The sequence below is a fragment of the Fusarium pseudograminearum genome, chromosome 3 (genome assembly GCF_000303195.2).
Source record: "Fusarium pseudograminearum CS3096 chromosome 3, whole genome shotgun sequence".
Lineage (NCBI taxonomy): Eukaryota > Fungi > Ascomycota > Sordariomycetes > Hypocreales > Nectriaceae > Fusarium > Fusarium pseudograminearum.
Genome location: NC_031953.1, coordinates 1,127,796 through 1,146,932, shown reverse-complemented (window position 1 = coordinate 1,146,932; position 19,137 = coordinate 1,127,796). Strand labels below are relative to the sequence as shown.

General features: G+C 49.3%; 7 protein-coding genes across 7 annotated transcripts; 6 read left to right on the top strand and 1 right to left on the bottom strand.

The window, feature by feature from the left end:
* Nucleotides 1-798: 798 nt before the first annotated feature.
* On the top strand, nt 799-3,648 carry FPSE_11296 (uncharacterized protein; the record flags this gene model as incomplete). Its single annotated transcript, XM_009264413.1, has 3 exons — nt 799-886; nt 937-1,929; nt 1,985-3,648. 3 exons carry the CDS (start codon nt 799-801, stop codon nt 3,646-3,648), a joined length of 2,745 nt encoding a protein of 914 aa, XP_009262688.1.
* Nucleotides 3,649-4,836: 1,188 nt separating this feature from the next.
* Nucleotides 4,837-5,474, top strand: FPSE_11297 (uncharacterized protein; the record flags this gene model as incomplete). The annotated part of the gene is made up of 4 exons (XM_009264414.1): nt 4,837-4,887; nt 4,958-5,147; nt 5,205-5,315; nt 5,368-5,474. The coding sequence occupies 4 exons, from the start codon at nt 4,837-4,839 to the stop codon at nt 5,472-5,474; spliced, it is 459 nt and encodes a 152-aa protein (XP_009262689.1).
* A 778-nt stretch (nt 5,475-6,252) lies between these two features.
* FPSE_11298 (uncharacterized protein) lies at nt 6,253-8,089 on the top strand (the record flags this gene model as incomplete). Its single annotated transcript, XM_009264415.1, has 6 exons — nt 6,253-6,646; nt 6,693-6,862; nt 6,911-6,950; nt 6,999-7,108; nt 7,207-7,725; nt 7,778-8,089. 6 exons carry the CDS (start codon nt 6,253-6,255, stop codon nt 8,087-8,089), a joined length of 1,545 nt encoding a protein of 514 aa, XP_009262690.1.
* A 1,017-nt stretch (nt 8,090-9,106) lies between these two features.
* Nucleotides 9,107-12,308, top strand: FPSE_11299 (uncharacterized protein; the record flags this gene model as incomplete). The annotated part of the gene is made up of 4 exons (XM_009264416.1): nt 9,107-9,441; nt 9,494-9,690; nt 9,747-12,044; nt 12,100-12,308. The coding sequence occupies 4 exons, from the start codon at nt 9,107-9,109 to the stop codon at nt 12,306-12,308; spliced, it is 3,039 nt and encodes a 1,012-aa protein (XP_009262691.1).
* A 683-nt stretch (nt 12,309-12,991) lies between these two features.
* FPSE_11300 (uncharacterized protein) lies at nt 12,992-13,977 on the top strand (the record flags this gene model as incomplete). The annotated part of the gene is made up of 2 exons (XM_009264417.1): nt 12,992-13,015; nt 13,123-13,977. The coding sequence occupies 2 exons, from the start codon at nt 12,992-12,994 to the stop codon at nt 13,975-13,977; spliced, it is 879 nt and encodes a 292-aa protein (XP_009262692.1).
* A 544-nt stretch (nt 13,978-14,521) lies between these two features.
* Nucleotides 14,522-15,011, bottom strand: FPSE_11301 (uncharacterized protein; the record flags this gene model as incomplete). The annotated part of the gene is made up of 2 exons (XM_009264418.1): nt 14,522-14,921; nt 14,980-15,011. The coding sequence occupies 2 exons, from the start codon at nt 15,009-15,011 to the stop codon at nt 14,522-14,524; spliced, it is 432 nt and encodes a 143-aa protein (XP_009262693.1).
* Nucleotides 15,012-15,695: 684 nt separating this feature from the next.
* Nucleotides 15,696-19,132, top strand: FPSE_11302 (uncharacterized protein; the record flags this gene model as incomplete). Its single annotated transcript, XM_009264419.1, has 2 exons — nt 15,696-17,991; nt 18,042-19,132. The coding sequence occupies 2 exons, from the start codon at nt 15,696-15,698 to the stop codon at nt 19,130-19,132; spliced, it is 3,387 nt and encodes a 1,128-aa protein (XP_009262694.1).
* Nucleotides 19,133-19,137: the final 5 nt, after the last annotated feature.

The window sequence follows — 19,137 nt, the reverse complement described above, 5'->3', positions numbered from 1 at the left end:
TCAACTTCACTCATCCAACAGAGGCGAGGGCCCCTAAATCCAAAAAAGGTACAGTCCATTTTCCCTGATCACTGGCGCGCCAGCTTCGTCCCTTCTACCTCTCAGCCTTCTACTTTTATTTACCTCTCGTTGCATCTTTTGTGAAACCGTCAGCTAACGATCTCTTCGTCCCCTCATTAGACTATCCTTCATCTTGTCTCTGCGCATCCTGATTCCATTATCGATCAGCACAGCCTTACCTTGGGAATTTGACGTCATCTTGGTGAGTTTGTCTTTTCCTTGAATCAGCTTCATGCTAGTCAGTGCCGCCAATTAATATCGATCTTTTGTTGCGCATGTTCAGAGGCACAGCTACCTATTATTGCTCCCGGGATCAGAGCCCATCCTTGTACTGTTGCGCGGGCACATCAGAGGTCATACTGCTTTCTCTTTACGAAAACATTCTGGCTCAATGTCTTGACATTAACTTGATATCTTTGCTTCCACTGCAACTCACGTATGATTATCACTAACTTGAGACCCCACAAGTGTAGCTCGAGGACCTTATACATCGATCAGAACCGTTAAAACCCGAGTACAACGTCTCACGAAATTGTCCGACGGCCGTCACACGGATTCTAAATACCGACCTCAAACAATTGTATATTACGTTCTCGACGACAATCCACATGATTCCGGCCGGACCGTGTAGCTGTTGATAGCACATATTTCGTCGACAGGTCATAGGCATTCGAGTTTCAAGTACAAATTAGTCATCGCCGCTTTTGATCACCAGTCTGCTGGGGCCCTTTGATTGCGATGGGCACACCCCGAGACTACTATGCAGACTTAGAGCTGCCGCCTACGGCTGATGTTACGGAGATCAGGAAGCAATATCGAAAGCTTGGTATATACGCACAGAGTTCCTTTATCTATACGAGTGCTAACCTGGACCAGCTCTGAAGTATCATCCCGATCGCAACCCTGGACGAGAGCAAGAAGTGAATACCCAGTTCCAGATTATTCAAACGGCACACGAAATCCTCTCCGACCCCGATCAAAAGGCAAAACACGATGCTTCACGAGGTCGCGGTCGGTATACAGGTGCTTCGGGTGTTAAGGGCAACCCATGGTCGAACGTGAGCGCACAGTACCCGCCTCCACCACGACGCAACAATGCAAACACAAGCGCTCGAGCTACGCCTTCAGGCGCACAGCGATGGCAGACACGCTTCTCTTCAGGGGTTCCTCCAACGGCAAAGCAGTACACAGCATCAGACGCCGAATCTAAGAAGAATGCCGCGCGAGCGTTTGAAAACATGCGAAAGGGCACATCGGCAAAGTCAAATGAGCAGACACGCCCTCCTCCACCTCCTCCCCCGCCTCGGACGGAATCTGCAAGGCAGCGTGCGGAGGCCTCATTCGGCGCGAGAAAGACGGGATTTCACCCTCGTACAGCGATGGGTGACGAGCCTCCTGTATCTAACAGCAACTATAGCTCGCGACCAGCATCGGAGCGATACCCGCAACCATACGCTCAGGAAGACCCCAAACCAGCTCCTCCACCCACTCCCCAAAGGCCCGCACCAACCGCAATGCCTGATCCCCTGAGCCAGTTCAGAGATCGGGATAGCTGGGCAGATCCTCGACAAAGCAGTCCATATACCTCACACGGCGGTGAAAAGACTAACCCTTTTGATGGCATTCAAATAAATCGAGCCAAAAGTACTCGCGAGACCAACCGTGAAGATCAGAGTTCATCGGATAAAGAAGCTTTCAACCGACAACGCAGTAGTAGTGCTCCAAAAGGAGGCAAGACTGAGGAACCTTCGATACCTACTGATCCTGCAGACCGCCCCAAAGCTCAAATGAAGAAGACTCGAAGTGGGTTTAAGAGCGTGCCTCTCGGGCCCAACCAACAAGCTACTGAGGTTCCTGCCGCCGAAAGATGTAAGTTGAACTAGAACGTCCCCAGAAAACAATCAAGTTGCTAACAAGTCGATAGCAGCTGAGTCGCCTAGCGGCCCTTCAATGTATGACAACTCAACTTCCACAAGACGCCGTCACCCTACGTCAAAAAGCTTCAGCAAGTGTCAGGGGTATAATGGAACTGGGTTCTACCAGACTCTATACAAAACTCCAACGAAGCCTCACCATCAGTCGCCTAGTGGCGGACATGATTCACCACATCAATTGAATGATTTTGAGCGGCAGCAGATGGCGATCTTGGCAGAGCTCATTGGCAATGCCAGGGATGAAAGCCCTCTTAAGAAAGCAAAGCACCAACCCCGCAGCATAAACACTCCCAGGAAGTCGAACAGTGCTAACAAGGCCAACTCGAACAGTTTTAGTTTTCCTGTCAACGACGATACCTTTAGACGAACCTCACCAGACCAGCCTCCGTTCTCGAGACGAAACACTGATGATATCGATACTAGCTTTGTGGAGGAGGAGAATGCGGCGGATTGGGAATTTAGTGCTGGTGGAGCCGAACAGGAAAGCCCAGCGAAGCAACGAAAGGGCCGTCGATCGCCTGGGAAGCGTCCTACGATGAGCGGAAAGAGTACCCCCAGTCTCGTTTCTGACCCTGAACGACCTGATTCTACTAAACCCGAGTCAGCTTTCAACCCTGATGGTTGGAACTTTGGACCCCAGACGTTTGTTCCTCAGCCAGCCAAATCTGTCTCACCTACTCGGGTATCTCGCACAAATTCGAGAAAGCCCAAGGCATCCAGAAAGCCCAACTACACTAGTGTTGTGGACGACAGTAGCAGTGACGATGAAGTTCTCGAATGGCGTGGTCGCAAGGCGCAAGACGAGCCACCTGCAGCTGAAAGCCCCCAGGCAATGGATATAGATACTCCTCCTGTGTCGACCTCAATCCCACCACCTCGCCCTCCAAAGATTCCATCTCCTCAGCCACCTCAGACTACCCCTTCGCCTCAGCCTGCTCAGCCGGCGAGTCAGCCAAAACAATTTGCTGAAGCGAACCAGATTCCTGGAACGGCCGCCCATACTGCAAGAGACATCTATGTCGAGCCGTCCAGGCCAGAATGGCGGGAATCTAGCGCGGATAACGTCAACAGTGTCGAAAATCGGGCAGAAAGCCCCAAGAAGCCATTTAACCCGAACAACGTAGGATCAGAGGACAGCGAGGAGTTCCTCGCCAGTTTCGCTGACCTGAGAAATGTGGCACCATTCGCTCAGCAGAGTTCAGGCCTGAAGTCCTTCTCAGATTTGAAGGACAACCTGCCATTTGAAAGCAAGCCCGCGCCACAAATTCCGATCAAGTTACCGACGGTCCACCCATTGATCTTCCCAAACCCGCCTGTCGCTCCTCAAATTCCGAGTGCGGTGATGGTCGGTGGAGTGCAACCAAGCGCGCATTCTTGGGAGACCTATGTTAAGGATTTTGAAAATTACATGAAGCAGTGGGATGGGTTCAACGCCCAAGTCGTGGATCACTTTGCTACACGAAAATCTCGCATTGCTCATACCAGAGAGAAGAATGGGTATTCATTCTTGGAGAACCGGGGCGATGCCGACATTCAAGAATACTACAACTGGCTCGAACAGGACATGGATGTCCGTCGACGCTGGACTGCCGCGTGTGAGGAACACGAGCAGCGATTCCGAGAGTTCATGGCGTTTCGAATCAAGATGAAGTAATCGAACAATTTTGGGTCAATGGAGTACAAAGTATATGGGATGATATTCGACTGGAGTCTGACTATCAGCATGGGTTACTAGAAAGACTTGCTGTTGACTGTCGGCGATAACATGCATAGTGCGATACAGGGCGGTTTATGATATTTCTGCGGGATTCCACAACATTACGACGAAAAGCGGTTCAGGATTTGGGCAGTCATGGGCGCCGCGTAACCGTGTAGTACATGGAGCGAACAATTGCGTTTGATACCGATTCTGTTTTTTTTTTAGGAAATTGCAATTTGGCAATTCGCATCATGGGCGTTCTCACTATGACCAAGACCGGGTCTTTGCTGGCATCAGCTTGGAAGGATATGGTCTCTGGAATTGGAATTTCGAGACATGTGTATAATGGCACCAGCGAATAGTACATAGAAATAGATGAGAGATATCTATACGTGTGCTGAAGTGACGAGATAATGGTAATCTGTGCATAGCAGCCTCGCTCTTCCAGTATTGCTTTGGTTATCGTAAAGTAAGTGAATTTAAGAACGTATGTGATTCACTGCCTGCATAGGTAATTAATGAAAGCTGTATTGAATACATACAAGATCGAAAACGCCCGGTGCCTCCTCTTTTCCTCCACACCCTTCGTGTTACTGTTTTCATCCGCTTCTACCCCTGAGCACCCTCGACAACCACTAGTCAACATCCAACCTCACATTCTTATTGAGAAGAACTTCCATCTAACATCCTTCTATCATTACAAGTGCTTAATATAGCCATTGGTATCATTTGCAAGTAAGTCTATCATGTTCTTCTTCTGCTTCTCCTGAGTTTCCATCAACTCCGTGGGCGGTTTTATTTCACCAACGCTCGTCACTTCCCCTCACTTCACACCTCTGTTTGTGACTGTCGTGTCATCTGATTCAATTATCGTGCTGCTAGAAAGAGGGGCATCTTGATTCACACACTTTCCATGTTTGCTGCCTAGTAACCTGCTCTTTTCCTCACGCTTGCTCTTACTTCAACACTCACTTTTCCTTTCTCTCTCACCCTCCTTTCTTCACAGTCACTCATTCTTACTCGACATCTACACAGTCATTCTTAGGTACCGGAAGTCGCTCAGAAGTATCATCATCTTTCATCTCTATCTTTTCGATCTCGAGTCAAGACTACCTCACAACCTTTGACACTATCAACATCACCATGTCGGACTCTTCAACTCCCAAGACCAACGCCTGGACCGAGGAGGCAAAGGTAAGTAATATCTGATGCCCCTCATCTATTTGCGCCAGCAACTACTGCTGATACTGACTGCGACATTCAGAATGAGCTACTTCTCCGCATCATCGCTCAGCTCAAGCCTGAGGGCAAGTCCATCAACTGGAACGAAATCAGCATGGAGGGCCGCACCATGAAGAGCCTCCAGAATCAGTGGACCGCTGTCAACAAGAAGATCGATGCTATCAAGCAGCAGACTGCTGATGCTCCTTCCCCGCCTGCCAAGAAGACTCCAGGTACGATATCTCATTTCTCATGCCTTTACTGTAGAGAGCTAACACACAGATTCTCAGGTCGCAAGCGCGGTCCCAAGCCCAAGACACCCAAGATTGTCGGTTCTGACGAGGATGATGGTGACTATGGAAGCCCGAAGAAGGTTACCCCCCGCAAGCGCCGAGCTCCCAGTAAGTTTGCTTTTTTGGATACATGGAGAAACAATTTACTGACAGTAATTAGAGGCCGAAGTGGACGATGAGAGTCCCGAGAGCTCTGCCAAGGCTATCAAGATGGAACTCAACGAGACCATCAAGGCGGAGGATGGAGGATTCGATCATGAGGTCTAAACTACTGGCCAACTCATGCCAGAGGGCTGGAGGCAAAGTCTTCTCGAAAAGACTCGGAGTATGAACTATTATTTTTGGAAGGAAAAGTCCGAGAAGTATCGGCCAAGGCCATGAAGAAGGGATGCAATTCCCCTCTCGTCTCTTCTCTATGGACATCTGTGCTGATATCGCACATGAAAATGAGTTTTGGAAGTCTGGTACGGAGGATAAGTAAGGAGGCTTAACCAGTACCAGACTATTATTAGCAAAATCAAGCACAACTGGCTTTGAAATTATATGTGATCTTGTTGCTGAAATCCATTTGACTAAGATGATGCCACAGACTTGAGAGCTGTTTGTTAAACATCGTAATTGCTACTTCTCTCACCTACTATCGATCTAGCTTCTGAGCTTCAAGGTACACAGATAAACAGCCCGTGGAAACCACATAAAGGGAATTGGAAATTTCGTATCTTATGCTTTTAATGGCATTTCTGATTCCCTAAGTATTGCCTGGTTTAGAAGTCGATCGGAGGCGATCCGACTGTGGGGGTTCGACGTTGTCGGAGTCACGGAGTCCGATAAAGACGAGCAGGCCCATAGCTAGCCATTGACGTGCTCCCAACAACCACCATTCGATGCATCCATTGAACTAAAGTCATGCCATGCTGGGGTTCTATTGTATTAACATCTTGATCTAAAACTAAGTTATTTCCATCTTTTCTTTATTTTTAATGTGATTGTTTCCCATTGTCTCTTTTTATCCAAGATTATACACACCGCCGATATCATATACACAATGGCCACCGATATAGGAGATGAAGAAAGAGCACATTTACTTGGTATATCACCATCGCCATCGCCAATAGATGTCATCACAACGCCATATCAACCCTTAGACCAAGATGAGAGTACCAATCAAGACGATGACGACAGTTCAAGCACTCACAGCTCTGAATGGACTGTCAGTCAAAGCGCTCGCAGGCTTTACGTATCTCATACCCTCTCAACATGGAACTCACGCGTCTTTGAATTCGGAAGCGTTTTATATCTCGCCTCTATCTTTCCGGGAACATTGATGCCGCTTGCGGTGTATTCAATGATTCGAGGTGCTGCTGCTATTGCACTATCGTCTTGGGTCGGGTCTTATATCGACCGTAATGATCGTCTTAAGACGGTGAGACTGTCAATTGGTACGCTAATCCAGGCTTTACACGGAAAATTCATTAATATGTGCAGTGTCTCAAAGACTAGTCGTTACTGTGTCATGTGCCATCTTTCTTGTTCTCATAAAGGTTCAAACTATACCTCATGAAGTGAGGATTGGTTTGCTTGCTGTCTCAATTCTTATGGCCTGTATTGAGAAGCTTGCTGCCATAATGAACGTTGTGTCAGTCGAAAGAGACTGGGTATGTGATCCAAAATGAATAAGAACGAAAATAGCTCATAGTTGATAGGTCATCGTTGTGGCTCGCTCTGATACTACTGCACTCCGAAGTATAACACTCGAGACTTGAGGTGGAAGTCTTGCTAACTTCTTGATAGCGATGAACTCACAAATGAGACGGATTGACCTTGTCTGTAAACTCCTCGGACCCTTCTTCATAGGAACGGTTGATGGCATTTCTACGGAAACAGCCATTCTGGTGAACTTGGTAATGAACTGCGCATCAGTTGTAATCGAGTACTTTACCATCGCCAGGGCAAGTCGTTACCAGTACCGTCCTTATACAAGTCGTACTAATCCGTGCAGGTCTATTATCAGGTCCCTGCTCTGCAGTACCCCAAAAGTGCACCACAAACCTCACACCTCGAGGATGGCAATCACCAAAGTCCTTTGGTATCAATCAAGCATGGCCTAAAGAAGACGTTCGACGATCTCCGTCTCTACTTTACCCATCCCGTCTTCTTTCCCTCTTTTGCAGTGGCCCTTCTTTACTGCACAGTTCTATCGTTTGGCGGAGTTATGGTTACTTACCTACTGTCAAGCGGATACAACTCATCACAGATTGCTGCAATGAGGACCGTCTCTGTAGCTTTCGAGGTTCTGGCTACTTGGATTGGCCCATGGCTAATGAAGAAGATTGGTCCAGTTCGTGCAGGGCTTTGGTTCCTGAGTTGGCAATTGGGGTGCTTATCAATAGGCGTATCGATATTCTGGAGATATGCTGATAACGTCCTCGTCTCAACTCTGGCACTCGTGGGAAGCTCCATGCTTAGTCGTGTCGGACTTTGGGGTGTCGATCTCTCGGCACAGGTCATCATCCAAGAGGTATGTGTCTCAAACTTGTTGACGCGAAACTTGTTAACCATGCATGATGCAGGAAGTCGAGGCGCAAAATCGAGGAGCCTTTTCTGCTGTGGAAGCTAGCTGGCAACATGTGTTTGAAATGTGTGCATACACGTCGACCATAATATTCTCGTCGCCTAGTCAGTTCCACAACCCGACTGCGCTGAGCGTCGCGGCAGTTTTGTTCGCATGGGTTCTGTATAGCTTGTTTGTTAAGAAGCAACGAGGACATCTCGTCCACTGGCCGACCTGCCTGTCTGCCGAGAAGCAACAAGAAGCAGCGATAGATGGAGTGCTCGAGTCGATGCATTCAAGAAGAAGAGAGGGGCCTGGAGGGGTTGCATGATATGCATGTAGTACTGCACGAGTGGCGGTCACCTGGATCGGAAAGTAGTGTAACAACGATAGAGTGAGATGACACGGGATCCTTATGCTGATCCTGATCCTGTGGGCTGGGAACAATCCACGTTTTCTTCCGTGTCTCGGACGGCAGCGGTTGCTTTAAAGTGTTGCTCTGCATGGAGCATGTAACATGGCTTCGTGGATCGAGGAGCGAACCTTTGAGATGATGCAGTCTTTGTTACACGAGTAGCACAGCATTGACAGAAGAAGTACATGCTATCTTGGGGCCTCAGCGAAGAGGGTCAGCCGTTGCGTTGCGTATAAGACATGATGTGTTGCATTGTATAAGAGACAGAATGAGACATGCATCGAGGCTCTAGAATAGGACGAACCGGGGTCAAAATAGGCACAAAAGTCTCAATCGCCCACCATCTCAGAGCCCCAGTTGACTGGTCATCTGTCGTTGTAATCGTAATGTTGTGGCACACCATCTTGATGTCTTGCCGGGACGGACAAGGCGGGGAGTGGTCGAGTGTTGCATAACTTATGCATAGTGGCGGGTCAGGGCGGCGCGGGAATGACGGTGTCTGCTTTAGCGGCCTTGGAGGGTACCATTTCCCCTGTAGCCCACCTGTAGCCTACCAAACTACCGCTCCAGCTGATCCACCAGCACCACATACGCTGCTAGACCAACTTCATCCAAAGAGGTTGCCATCATAAATTTTTCCCCAGATCTCAAACCTGGCTTCGTCATCACATGGGCCTTTTTTCCTAATCATATTCCCTACTATCTTTTACTCTACTTAATCTACAGCATTGCCCATTTGATCAAGGGCGCGCTGTCACCACCCGTGCTGTTGTTTCAGTCCTGTCTGTCACTGCTTGCGATCCTTGTCTGCTGCTGTCTCTGACGCTGGCCCTTCGATCCCCTTTTACAGGAAACAGTCAAACAAAACAACCCCCCGTGATTTTCTTCACGGCCGTCGTCTCACATCCATCGCGACCCCGATAATCCACCATCATGAACGGCGCTGCTTCTTCACCAAGGGTTAAGAGAAAGGCCCCTGGCTCGCCCGACCTGCCTCCCCCCGCCAAACGAGCCATCAACGGCAAGCACTCTCCTAACGACAATACTCCCGATATTGTCGAGTTCGATGACCAGTCCGAGACAAGCGGCGACCTTCATCCCCATGCTATGTACATTGGGACACCAGGGAGTCTAGGAGAATGGCAGGACACGATTCAAAAGGTCGTGCGCAACGTTGTCGCGATTCGCTTCTGCCAGACCTGTTCCTTCGATACCGATGCGGCCTTGACCAGCGAAGCCACCGGATATGTTGTTGATTCTGAACGAGGGTGCGTTCCCCATCTGTTGTCCTTGAAAGACAATGCTAATGACAGTCTCCAGATACATCCTCACCAACCGTCACGTCGTCGGCGCTGGTCCCTTCTGGGGCCATTGTGTCTTTGACAACCACGAGGAAGTCGATTGTTATCCCGTCTACCGCGACCCCGTTCACGATTTCGGAATTCTTCGTTACGACCCCAAGGCCATCAAGTATATGCACATCGACGGCCTAGAATTGCGACCAGATCTTGCAAAGGGTATGCGCTCCCTCGGAATACCGAATATCGCCCGCCCATTGCTAATATATTTTTAGTTGGTACCGAAATCCGAGTCGTAGGTAACGATGCCGGCGAAAAGCTCAGTATTCTGTCGGGTATCATCTCCCGCCTGGACCGAAATGCACCCGAATACGGCGAAGGTTACAGCGACTTCAACACGTGTTACTACCAGGCCAACGCCGCCGCCAGTGGAGGAAGTTCTGGAAGTCCCGTCGTGAACAAGGATGGATGCGCTGTCGCACTTCAAGCTGGTGGTCGCTCGGATGGAGCTTCAACAGACTATTTTCTTCCATTGGACAGGCCGCTTCGTGCTCTTCAATGTATCCAAAATGGCAAGCCTGTCACACGTGGTGATATTCAATGCCAATTCCTTCTCAAGCCATTTGACGAGTGCCGCAGACTGGGATTGAGCCCTGAGTGGGAGGCGGCCATGCGCAAGCAATTTCCTGAGGAAACCAACATGCTGGTAGCCGAGATTGTCCTTCCCCAGGGCCCTTCAGACAAGAAGATCGAGGAGGGAGACGTCCTAATCAAGGTGAACGGCGAACTTATCACTCAGTTTATCAGACTTGACGATATTTTGGATTCCAATGTTGGTAACACCATCAAGCTGCACCTCCAACGCGGTGGAGAGGACGTTGAGGTAGAGCTCGAGGTTGGAGATCTCCACAAGATTACCCCTGACCGTTTTGTCTCAGTGGCGGGTGCCAGCTTCCACGATCTGTCCTACCAGCAAGCAAGGCTTTATGCTGTCGCTGTCCAGGGTGTTTATGTATGCGAGTCAGCTGGATCTTTCCGATTTGATAATACGGACAACGGCTGGATTGTCCAAACAGTTGACCACAAAAAGGTTCCAGACCTTGACACATTCATCCAAGTGATGAAGGTCATTCCAGATCGCGCCAGAGTTGTGGTCACATACAAGCACCTTCGTGATCTGCATACTCTCAATACCACTGTTGCCTACATTGACCGTCATTGGGCGTCAAAAATGAAGCTGGCTGTCCGAAATGATGAGTCAGGCGTCTGGGACTTTACTGATCTTGGAAATCCTTTGCCTCCTGTTCCCCCTACTCGACGATCTGCCTCCTTCATTGAACTAGAGCATATGCCACACCCCGGCATCGCAAACCTGATCCACAGCTTTGTCCACATCAACTGTACTATGCCTTTGAAGCTCGACGGTTTCCCTAAGAATCGTCGTTGGGGCATGGGCCTGGTAATTGATGCAGAAAAGGGTCTGGTCTTGATCTCCAGGGCCATTGTTCCTTACGATCTTTGTGACATCACTGTCACCATTGCTGACTCCATCATTGTTGAAGGCAAAGTAGTTTTCCTACACCCCCTTCAGAACTACGCCATGATCCAATATGACCCATCGCTGGTGGATGCGCCAGTCAAGAGCGCTCGATTGAGTAACGAGGTCCTCACTCAAGGCGCCAAGACCTACTTCCTGGGTTACAATAGAATTGGGCGTGTTGTACATGGCTCTACCAGTGTCACCGAGATAACAGCGGTGGCGATTCCCGCCAACTCTGGCGCTCCCCGCTACCGCGCCGTCAACGTGGACGCCATTACTATTGATAGCAACCTCGGCTCGACTTGCAATAGCGGTGTTCTTGTCGCGCCCGATGGCACTGTTCAAGCTCTGTGGCTTAGCTATCTTGGAGAACGCAACCCGCATAGCTCGCGGGATGAAGAGTACTATCTCGGTCTTGGCACCAAGACTCTACTCCCTGTGGTAGAGTCAATTCAGAAGGGTGTCAACCCCAAGCTTCGCATCTTGTCCGTCGAATTCAGATCGGTCCAGATGTCCCAAGCATCAGTTATGGGTGTTTCAGATGAATGGATCAAGAAGGTCACACAGGCCAACAGGTCTCACCACCAGTTGTTCATGGTTAGTAAACGAACATTTGAGCGTGTCAACCAGCCGGTGTCCCTACTTGAAGGAGATATCGTTCTCACTCTGAACGGCAAGATTTGCACTACAATCTCGGATTTCGACTTGATGTACTCTCACGAATTGCTCGATGTCGTTATCGTCCGCGAATGTGAGGAGCTGCACCTTCAAATCCCTACTGTTTCTGCAGATGATATGGAGACGGATCATGCAGTTTCTTTCTGTGGCGCTATCCTGCACCGACCCCATCAAGCTGTTCGACAACAGATCAGCAAGCTACACAGCGAGGTGTATGTGTCTAGTCGAATCAGAGGATCGCCTGCCTACCAGTATGGAGTTGCACCAACCAACTTCATCACTCACGTCAACGGTACTCCCACGCCTGATATCCCCTCCTTCATTGCTGCGACCCGGGAGATCCCAGATAACACCTGTAAGTCAACATTTTCTGATTCTCAACAAAGTATAGTCGAGCTAACCATGAACAGACTTCCGTCTCAAGGCTGTGACATTTGACAATGTCCCATGGGTGATCACTATGAAGAAGAACGACCACTACTTCCCAACAATGGAGTGGATCAAGGACGACAAGGAGGCCTGCGGATGGCGCCGAGTCACCTACGAAGGCAGCGATGCGTTCAAGGGCGAGGCGATCGATGGTGTTGCTCCAGTTGCCGAGGATGCCGAAATGGAGTAAAGCATCTACGCAGAGCTGCGTATCCCCAACAGAGATAGGGACTGTACCAAACTGGATTACAATGGGAATGATAGAATTAGGATACGGCGTTATATGGCGATGAAGGATTCCGATGTCAGGGTCATCTGGAGCTGTGAGACAGCCCTTGGGAAGGGGAAATTTACCCATTGGTTTATACGAGGGCTGTATACTTATATGGATGGACTGAATGTCTGTCAATTTCGAATAATTTCACAACTCTGTATGAACAGAGGAACCATTTTGTCTTAGATGGTACGTTATGTTTGCACAATACAAGCGTATAAAGCACTATCGGTATTGTCTACTTCTCAAAGACTGACTTATATGATGTCTTTAAATAGTTACATATCGACAGTTATTCACAGCTGAGAAATGCAGAAATACACGCCCAGATGCCTTGGTCGCAAGCTTCCAGGGTCGGCCTGACCCGGATGAAGCTGTAGTGGGGCTCAGGACTTCCCCAGTGAGAATGAGCTCATAGCGTCTGGGCGTCTGAGTTCCGTCGCAAGGCAGTTATACAGTTGGGTACAGCTCTTTCTGCCTATTCCATCCTACCCCTCCACTGTGTACTATACCTGCATCTCCTCGCCCTCTTTTTCAATCAAAGATAATCTTCTCATTTAATCCTCATAAACTGACATTTGCTATACAATTCATCCATCATGCCGCCTAGTGCCAGTCTCATAGTAAGATGCCCCTCTTCATACACCAGCACTTCCCCGCCATGATGTGCCGGTCCAGTCGCACACAGCTGATCAAGCAACGTAACTAATATGCGCGCTCAACTCAACAGACAAAGCTCAAGGTCCAACTCAAGCTGACCATTGCGCGCCTGCGTATGGTGCAGCAGCGCGACGAGCAGCTTGGAAAGACCGCGCGAAGAGCCATGGCCCAGCTTCTCGAGGCTGGCAAGGAGGACTCAGCCCGCATCCGTGTTGAGAACATCATCCGATCCGACATCACCTCCGAGCTTCACGAAATCCTCGAACTTTACTGCGAACTCCTCCTTGCGCGGTCTGGACTGCTAGAGGCTCACACCGTTGACCCCGGACTGGAGGAGGCGATTCAGAGTTTGATTTACGCTGCGCCCAAAACGGAGATCAAAGAGCTCGGGACTGTTAGGACGCTTTTGGCCGAGAAGTACGGAAAGGAATATGTTCTTGCGGCGACGGAGAACTCGGATAAGAAGGTCAATGAAAAGGTTGTCAAGAAGCTCAGCGTCACGCCTCCCAGGGAAGAGCTCGTCGTTGGCTATCTAGAGGAAATCGCCAGAGCTTACGGCGTTGACTGGCCCAAGCGAGAGGCTGTTTCACCACCCCCGGAGTTACTCGACGAAGACGAAGAAGCCGACGACGACGAACCATCTGGTGGGCAGAAGCAAAGAGCTGTACCCATCGCCGCAGACTCTAAAGATTCAATCTTGAACACGCCTGTCAAGAAATTAGCTGGCGGAGGTCCCACGAGTCCATTGACGGTGACACCACCGAGGATGACGACTGACAACATACATCCCAAGGTGACGCTGGGATCCGTGGAGTTGAAACCGAGCAAGAAGATGGAGGCGGCGGCGCGAAAGGGTGAGCCTGATGGGTCGATTCCTGACCTTGGGGATCTGGAGAGAAGGTTTGCGGCTTTGAAGAAGAGGTGATTGTTTGGCTGAGCTTAAGCTGATATATGGACATTGCGTGATATGTGGAGTTTCAAGGTGTTTATCAATTCATTATGTTGAGCTTGTGGTAGAAATTGATGTGGATTTATACGTTGACGAGCTTGATCTGAAAATATGCAGCAATTAAACATGGCGACTCAAGAACCATGTTTGTTAGCGATCGGATAGTAGAGCTTAACAGAAGCACCAATTGATCAACACGGCCATTACTTGTAGCCATATGGATTGTTCTGTGAGATTTGGCCGCTTGAAGATACTGCGCTCACGTCTGTCGGAACATCGTTGTTAGCAACATCAGCGCTCTACTTCAAAGTCAACGTCTGATAGTAAAACACCATAATAAAAGCAGAAATAACAGCAATGGTATTCTTGATACGGTGGATGCCTCCACTAAACGCCCCAACTCCAACCTGCCTCCATATGATATGCAAAATACAAAGTATAGCTCTGATATGAAGGAATACTGCGGAGAAGCCTTGGCATTCCCGTTTTTCTTCAAACCCCCAATCATTATGTGCGCAGCTTATTCTAATTTGTCGAGATGCTCCAACCGCGTGAGCACAACCTGCTTACTCGTCTCTTCGATCTCGCCCGCCAGGAACACCTCGTCGAGGATAGCATAGACCTTGTAGAAGTTGAAGACAAGGTCAAGCTCGCAGACGTTTCCGAAAAAGGCATCGAGGACCTCGACGAAGAAGTGAATGGCCTCGAGGAATGCGAGTTCGTTATCGTTTGTGTCGACACAGGCGCAGAAGAAGAGACCGGCATAGCGGCGATAGACGATCTTGTTGTTACGGAACTCGACAAAGTTGGACTGATATTTTTGATCGCGGGGCGCAACGAGGCGGTGGACTTCGCCCTTGAGCTTGATCTTTTGCTCATCGCTGAAAGGGGCGTACCATTTGGCGAGACGAGTCTTGCCCCTGAGGAAGGTTAGCACGGGATGAGCATTGATGTACGATTGAGCGCATTGAGACATACTGTCGGTTTTGAATGAGGATAAAAGAAAGCATCTTGAATTGGCAAGGCTAATAAAAGTTTAAAACGAGGGTCGTTTGAGAAAGGAGGATCGCGATAGTGAAGGTGGCATGGATAAGCTGTCGTTGTTAGGAGGCTGTCGCGGAACACAAGGACTGATGTTGATTGGGTGGAGGGGAACGGCGCTACAGCCACTGAACCGCTGCGAGGCTACAGCTAAAATACCCCTGAAGGACGGCTACCTAACAACTTACCTTGGAACCTAAGCACGTTTAGTCCCTGCTCGTGCATGCAACGAACTCATGCAATCCCCTGCACAAGTAGATACTAATACGGATGCAGTCTATCTCTCTTACAACCAATTCTTTTTAGGGGTCAATATATGGTAAATGACTACTCAATCTTGCACTTACGGCACTATTTCCTCTGCCAACTCCCTCGTCCCAGTTATGGTATCATGGATCATGAAAGTCGCGAGACCCCTGCACCTACACCTGCACCTGCCTCTTAGTGCCCCGTACTGTATGTCGGCACTTTCCAGCTTTCGTCATGCTTGGGTCCAAGTCTCAATATTCTCTCTCATCTCATTCAGTTAACACAAACCTCCAAACGTCAATTTTACTCATGAAACGATGCCAAACAAACTTCAACAATATCGAAATAATCAACAGAAGAAACAGCTCCCTATATTTGCATAGTCACTGCTCTGGTAGCCCGCCATGAAGACCGTGATAAGATTCCTCAAAAGGCTGGTCATAGCCATTTGGGCTGATCGTCAGGCAAACGACTTATGGCAACAAATCGTGAAATGTTCGATTGCCTGTATCGCTTCAGTCGTTGCAGTCATTACCCCCGAGGCTGTTGCAATCCTTGGTCCTGCAACATTTCTCGCCCCAATGGGCGTCATATTTGCCCACCCAGGCCAGAGAACTGGCATTATGATTGAGGCTCTCATGATGTTGGTGTTGGGCACAGCAGTCGGCCTCGGGTGGTCTATCTTAGGCCTATTCCTATCCTCCTTCATTGTCGATGAAAGCAAAGCGGCCGCATACACCATCCGTGGGGTATTTCTGGCTCTGGCTTCCGTCTTTCACGGTTATATCAGATCAGCCGCTCCCCGTGCCTTCTTGTTTGTTGCTTTCTATCTCATTGCCTGCTTAATTGTGCTGCTTGGAAAACAGGACCGTGTATCGATGTCGGTCTTCACAAACGTTGCGTATCCAACTTTGATTGGCGCTGGCATCTCGCTGGTAGCCAATCTGTCCATGTTTCCTGAGTCATCGAGCAACTTCGTTGGTCTCGCTGCCATTGATGCGCTTTGTGAAACAATGGATACTCTTACTCGAGCGACACATTGGTTTATCACGCCTGGTGGTGATTCCCATGAGGAACTAAGCCACGTTGAACTCACCATGACCTCCACAGTCAAGAGTGTACCCGAAAAACCAAAGCGCAAGAAGAACTTTGTTACCAAACGGATGGCTCAATTTCCTAATCCTTTCAAGCCTTCGCAGAACCGTTATCGTGTTTCAACTGTTCCTGTCGGACTCGCGACAATTGCAAGCTTGACATCGGCAAAGGGAAAGCTCCGCAGTCGGCTTGCTCAATGCAAAAATGCTCAGCGAGAGGTGAACTACGAAATAACATTATCAGTGCTTCCGCCGGCCAGTATGAAACCCCTGACCAACTCTCATATGGGCGATCTTGTTCAAAACATCACCAATATCATTGGAGCATGTGAGAACAAGTTTGCCGTCGTCGAGAATGACGACGGGTCTAATGATGACTCTACCACAACAGCTGACAGCTCCAACGGTGAGCCGAGTGGTGGCATCACACGTATGAACACATTCGAAGTTTATCAGCAGAAATTGGAGAACGCGAAACCCCCTAGAGAGGTCGAGCTCAGCAATGCTAGCTTGCTTGAGGCTATCATTGCACGTATTCGAGAACCGACTGCAAAGTTCGATGCTGTGATCAAAGACGCTGTACGACTAGTCATCACATGCGTCGCATACTGTTATGATGTGCCCAGGTTGCCGTCTGGGCTTCCTGTGCCCAAGGACATATCTCTGCACGAGTTGGACTATAGGATCGATCTCTTGGCGGAGGCTATTGCCAATTTCGACTCCAGCTGTTCATCGGAGCTTCGCCAATTAAGAATGGACGAAAGCGGAAACAGTGTCGACTTTATGCCTCGCCACGAAACGTTCCTAATATCTTCGTTTGTCCTTGGCGTTCGCCAGTCTGCAACGCATGTTCTACAGATGCTGTACCATGTCCGAGAAACCGTCGAACAGAGACAGGCTCGGCGCAATAGAGCCACATTCTGGTTTCCGAAATCAGTTGATATGCGACAATTTTGGAAAACAGGCGGCGAGAGTGATGGGCTCGTCCTGCCAGGAACGGCTCGCAAACAGATCCACCACGGTAAATTGAAATATCAGACGCAATCTGCGGAAAAGGACTCAAATGATACGGAACCTAAGATCAAAGATGAAGAAAGAGCCATCCGTTTTGTAGAGCCCAAGCCTCGAGTCACAAAAAGGAACGATGGTGCAGAGAAACGAAAAGGGGGGAAATCAAAGGCCGACGGAAGCAGCAGAATTCTCAAAATAAGAGGAAAGGCAGCCGACATCATCGAGTGGATTCATGAGTCTAACGACCTCTTTTATGCCATTAAACTCGCATTTGCGGTTCTTCTCCTCAGCTGGCCGGCGTTCGTCTGGGATGATTGGTACGCTCGTATTCGTGGTGTTTGGGCTCCTATGCAACTATTCCTTGTCTTTGAAGTGGCTGTAGGAACGTCCGTCTACGTTTTTATTGTCCGGTTTATTGGTGTCCTTCTTGGCTGTGTCATAGGTTACATATCCTACGTGGTTGGGGGTGGTAACAAAATTGCCATGGTTTTAGTCCTAATCGCAGGTGTTGTTCCGTCTTTCTACGTTCAACTCGGCACCAGATATACCAAGGCGGGGATGATATCAACAGTCTCCATGGTTGTCGTCGCACTCTGTAAGTGCCAGCCTTCCACCGCGCAATATCAGGTATACTAATGTAGCCAGCCTCTGCTAACGGACCCTTATCCGCCCAAGATAACTTCATCAGGCGATGGCTTTGTTTTCTTGTGGGTGGGCTTGTGGCCGTGGCCGTTGAGATGTTCGTTTTCCCTGTCAGAGCCAGGGACCGACTTATCGAGTCTCTTTCAGTCTCAATAAAACAGGTGCAGAATATGCAAGCCGCAATGGCTGTTGGATTGGGCAGCCCGGCTAAGCCGGATTTTAGGGATCCTGGTATCATCAAACGCTTCAACTTGGCAAAAGACCGGGCCCAAGAAGCACTTGCTCTAGCAGACACGTTTTTACCAATGTGTCTTGCAGAGCCGCGTCTCAAGGGAGACTTTAAGCTCCTTTATCCTGTATACAAAGAGATCGTCGTCGTGCTGCGACAGATAGTCGAGAGGATGGATAATGCGGTTTCGCTCCGTAAGGAATTCGGCTCTTCCATCTTGGAAGACTTGCACCCTCAAGTATACATGTACCGGCGTAATGTGGCGGCCAGTATTATGCTCCTCCTTTTTTCGGTGCACGAAGCCCTTATTACTTGGCAACCTCTGCCGCAGTTCATGCCAGCATGTCGGCTCGCACATTTCCGCCTCATCAATCGCGTTAGGGAAATTCTTTATTCGCGAAGTGGCGCGCAGACACCCGCAGGCGGGCCGCCAAGTGTCTCCCTCGAAAACGTCAACTTGGCTGAAGAAGTAACACGGCTGATCGTTCAGAAACGATCTCTCTCGTGGAATGCCAGTACCTATGGCCAAGGAGAGATCATTGAATATCTCGAGGAGCTTGTAGAGCTGACCAAGATCTTGGTGGGGGTGAATGCGTTCCGAAGTGGTCTGCTTGAGGAGGCAGCACCCTACAGCAAGTATGATCAGCGTGCACGCCTCAACCGCATTCCTCTATCCCGCGCGCCTACGAACGAGACAGCTGCTACTGTTGCGGCGGAAGAAGTCCCGAGGGAGGAGAAAGCAGAGAGGAGCGACAGTGAGGAGGATATACCCGTGAGTCTACAAAGAGTTGGGACTCGAATATGTGAAAACAATGCATTGATTAGGCGACGGACTATTGCTATGAGCAATGATGATGACAGATAGAAAGG